General features: G+C 42.2%; 1 protein-coding gene across 1 annotated transcript in view; it reads right to left on the reverse strand.

Annotated features, from left to right (window-relative positions):
* The window catches only part of LOC101846897 (sodium-dependent glucose transporter 1A), a 12,727-nt gene that overhangs the window by 2,789 nt on the left and 7,046 nt on the right, over positions 1-2,892 (reverse strand). The window contains exon 3 of the mRNA XM_005103765.3: positions 118-256. Within this exon, the coding sequence (XP_005103822.1) occupies positions 118-256 (139 nt within the window). The remainder of the gene's footprint in view (positions 1-117; positions 257-2,892) is intronic.

Raw genomic sequence — 2,892 nt, forward strand, 5'->3', positions numbered from 1 at the left:
AGAGAGAGAGAGAGAGAGAGTTTGCACACCTGTGTTCTCAGTTTTTAAAAAATACCGTTGTGAAATTAGTTAGATATTTCTTGCAATGTGTTCGTATACGTTGTTTAAGTGACTTACTGGTATCCACTACTCCGGAGAACATCCCGTCACTGCCGCGGACAAGAATCATGACGATATACACGGGGCAGTACGGCGTCACTATCGCGCAGCCTCCGATCCCAATCAGTCCTAGGAACAGGGTAAGACTCCGGTTCACCTGTTTGGGAGATTGTGATCAATACTGCGTTATAGTCTAACACGGTCAATATAGTGAACACGCAGCAAGAGAAACATGCGAGTATAGAACACACACACACATAGCGAACACGCACCTACAGTGTATAGAACACACACATAGCGAAAGACGCGCACAGAGAACTACGCACATAGCGAACGCAAATTTAGCAAAACATGCGCATAGCGAACACGAACATAGCGAAACACCCTCATAGCGAGCATGAACATAGCGAACGCTCACATAGCTCACACACACACACATATATATAGATATATATGTTCAGGTCTGGACATTTTATTTTCTTAAACATGTTTTAAAAAACACATTTTTGGTACCCATAACATAATAATATATGAATTCGTCCCTACCCAAAATATTTCTGTGTCCTACCGATTTCGCGTATGTGCGTGCTGAACTGTTTCTGAATTGTAACGGAGATTTCGGGGGTTGGGTTGAGGTATAGTTTGCGATGGAAATGGGGGTGGGGATGTGTGAGCCTGTTATGGCTCTCGAAATCGCAACAGTAATTTTTTCCGTTTGAATCCCGTAAGGGCCCGAAATTATGTTCTTGCAGAAGGCACTTTACAGGAATATTCTTCACTTCACCCAGGTGGGAATGGGTATCCGGCTACAGTACAGACAGTGAAATATCTTGTCAGTAAGTTAGTGTTTGAGTGCTTGAAATCGGCAGCTTGCGCGGTACGCTTTTCGGGAAGCCGAGAATGTTTCTGTGTGTTTTCAGAGTCGTCGTTCGCCTGATAAAATCGTGAATTCCGTAATTTTTTAAAAACGTTTTTTTTTTTTTTTTGGATAGTATTCGGTGAGATACCTATTATCCCTGTAAAACTGTTATTCAATTATCTCAACTCAAACGAGTAGTATGAGGTAATATTAATATCGTGAAAAAACACCGTGCGACAAAAGTCACCTGATGAAACCGTGAATCCCACACCTGTGTGGAATTCACGATCTCATTTGTCGGTTTATGACTCGCAGTGCTGACAGTTGGCGTCAATAACGCCTCTGAAGACCGTTAAAACTAGGGCGACAGCGTTGAGCAAAACACAATGGTCGGCCAGTATTCATGGTTTCCACGCCATAGATTAAAATGTATGAGTTCGGCTGTACGCGCTTTGATGAAAAAAAAACCTCTTTGTCACATAATTAAAACTCCTGTTTCATAGATACAGGACTGGTATTGTTTCACTATGACTATCACATCGATTGTATAATGCGTGTGCCCTTCTTCTAGTAGTCATTCTATAATTTCGTTCTTGCCTTTCTCACCCTGTGTCAGGGTATAGGCCACGAGCAAACACGTTCCACCTTTCTCTATCCTGGGCTAGTCTCTTGATGTCATTCCATGTCTTCCCACTTTGCTGTACATTCATTTCCGTGATTCTTCTCCAGGTTCCACGAGGTCTTCCCCTTGATATTTTACCCTGTGGGTTCCAATCTAACACTTTCCTAGTTCTGCAGCTACTTGAATTCCCGAAACTGTGTCCAATCCATCGCCAACGCCTTCTTCCCACCTCATCTCTGACAGCGCTCTTCCTCGATCTTCTTAATACGTCCAGAAAGTAAACATAGTAAATGATAAATTACAAGTATTTTTCCTGTATTGTTCCACAATTCCAACTTGTTTGACATTGAACAAGCACTTATTTGACATCAGAGTCCCCTAACCAAAAAAAGGAACGTTGTGAAGCCGAGCAACTTGAACCACTTTAGACATCAAAGAAAGTTTTAGAACACCTGCCTTGTACCGGCACAGAAATAGTAGCAGAACCGGTTCCCAGTGATAAAAAAGTACAGTGTATTATCCAAAGTTCACGAACAGAACAAAGGTTATTTGAAAAAAAAACCCACAAGGGTTCATTATCGGAAACAGAATGACCAGAAGGTCAAAGTTTGCAGAAATATATTGGTATCTATGGCTGGGTTTACTCATTGTTAAGTGCTCTAGAAGATCCCATGCCAGCTGCATCATCACCTGTCTCATCTTGAACCGACAAACACTTTCCACTGTTCCCAATCCTGGGCTAGCTTTTTCCCAATATTCAAATTTCTTTCGAATTTTTCTGTATATCATTCGCTGTGACTTTGCTACGGGTTTCACGTGGCCTTTCCCTTGATCGCTTAATCTGTGGATTCCAATCTAACGCTTTCTTTGTTGTATAGCTGCTTGATTTCTTGAAGGTATACTCAGCCCAATCCATCTCCACTGTTTCCTTCTATGTTGTTCTCCATAATCCTTTCTCGTTGGTGACACTGTTTTACCATCAGACCCTGAGCGACTTTCTCAGGCAATTGTTGATGACAACCTGGATGCTCTAGCATTTCGTAGAGAGTGCTTTAGATGAGCACACGCTTGCTCCACTGCCGAATATCTGTGGACATGATTCCGAGGGTCCCCAGACACTATCGCCAACAAAGCTCGAGATAAATGTTACTGTATTTGGAACCCTGTTTTTATATGTTTCCGCGGCAAAGCTTGAGATAACTGTATTTTGAATCCTGTTTTGCATGTTTCTGAGAGTTCCCTGTCATTGTTACCGGCAAAGCTAGAGATAAGTGTATCTTGAACGGAGGTTTTAGTTGGGGGTTTTTTGTTG

This window comes from Aplysia californica, unplaced genomic scaffold (genome assembly GCF_000002075.1).
Source record: "Aplysia californica isolate F4 #8 unplaced genomic scaffold, AplCal3.0 scaffold00389, whole genome shotgun sequence".
Lineage (NCBI taxonomy): Eukaryota > Metazoa > Mollusca > Gastropoda > Aplysiida > Aplysiidae > Aplysia > Aplysia californica.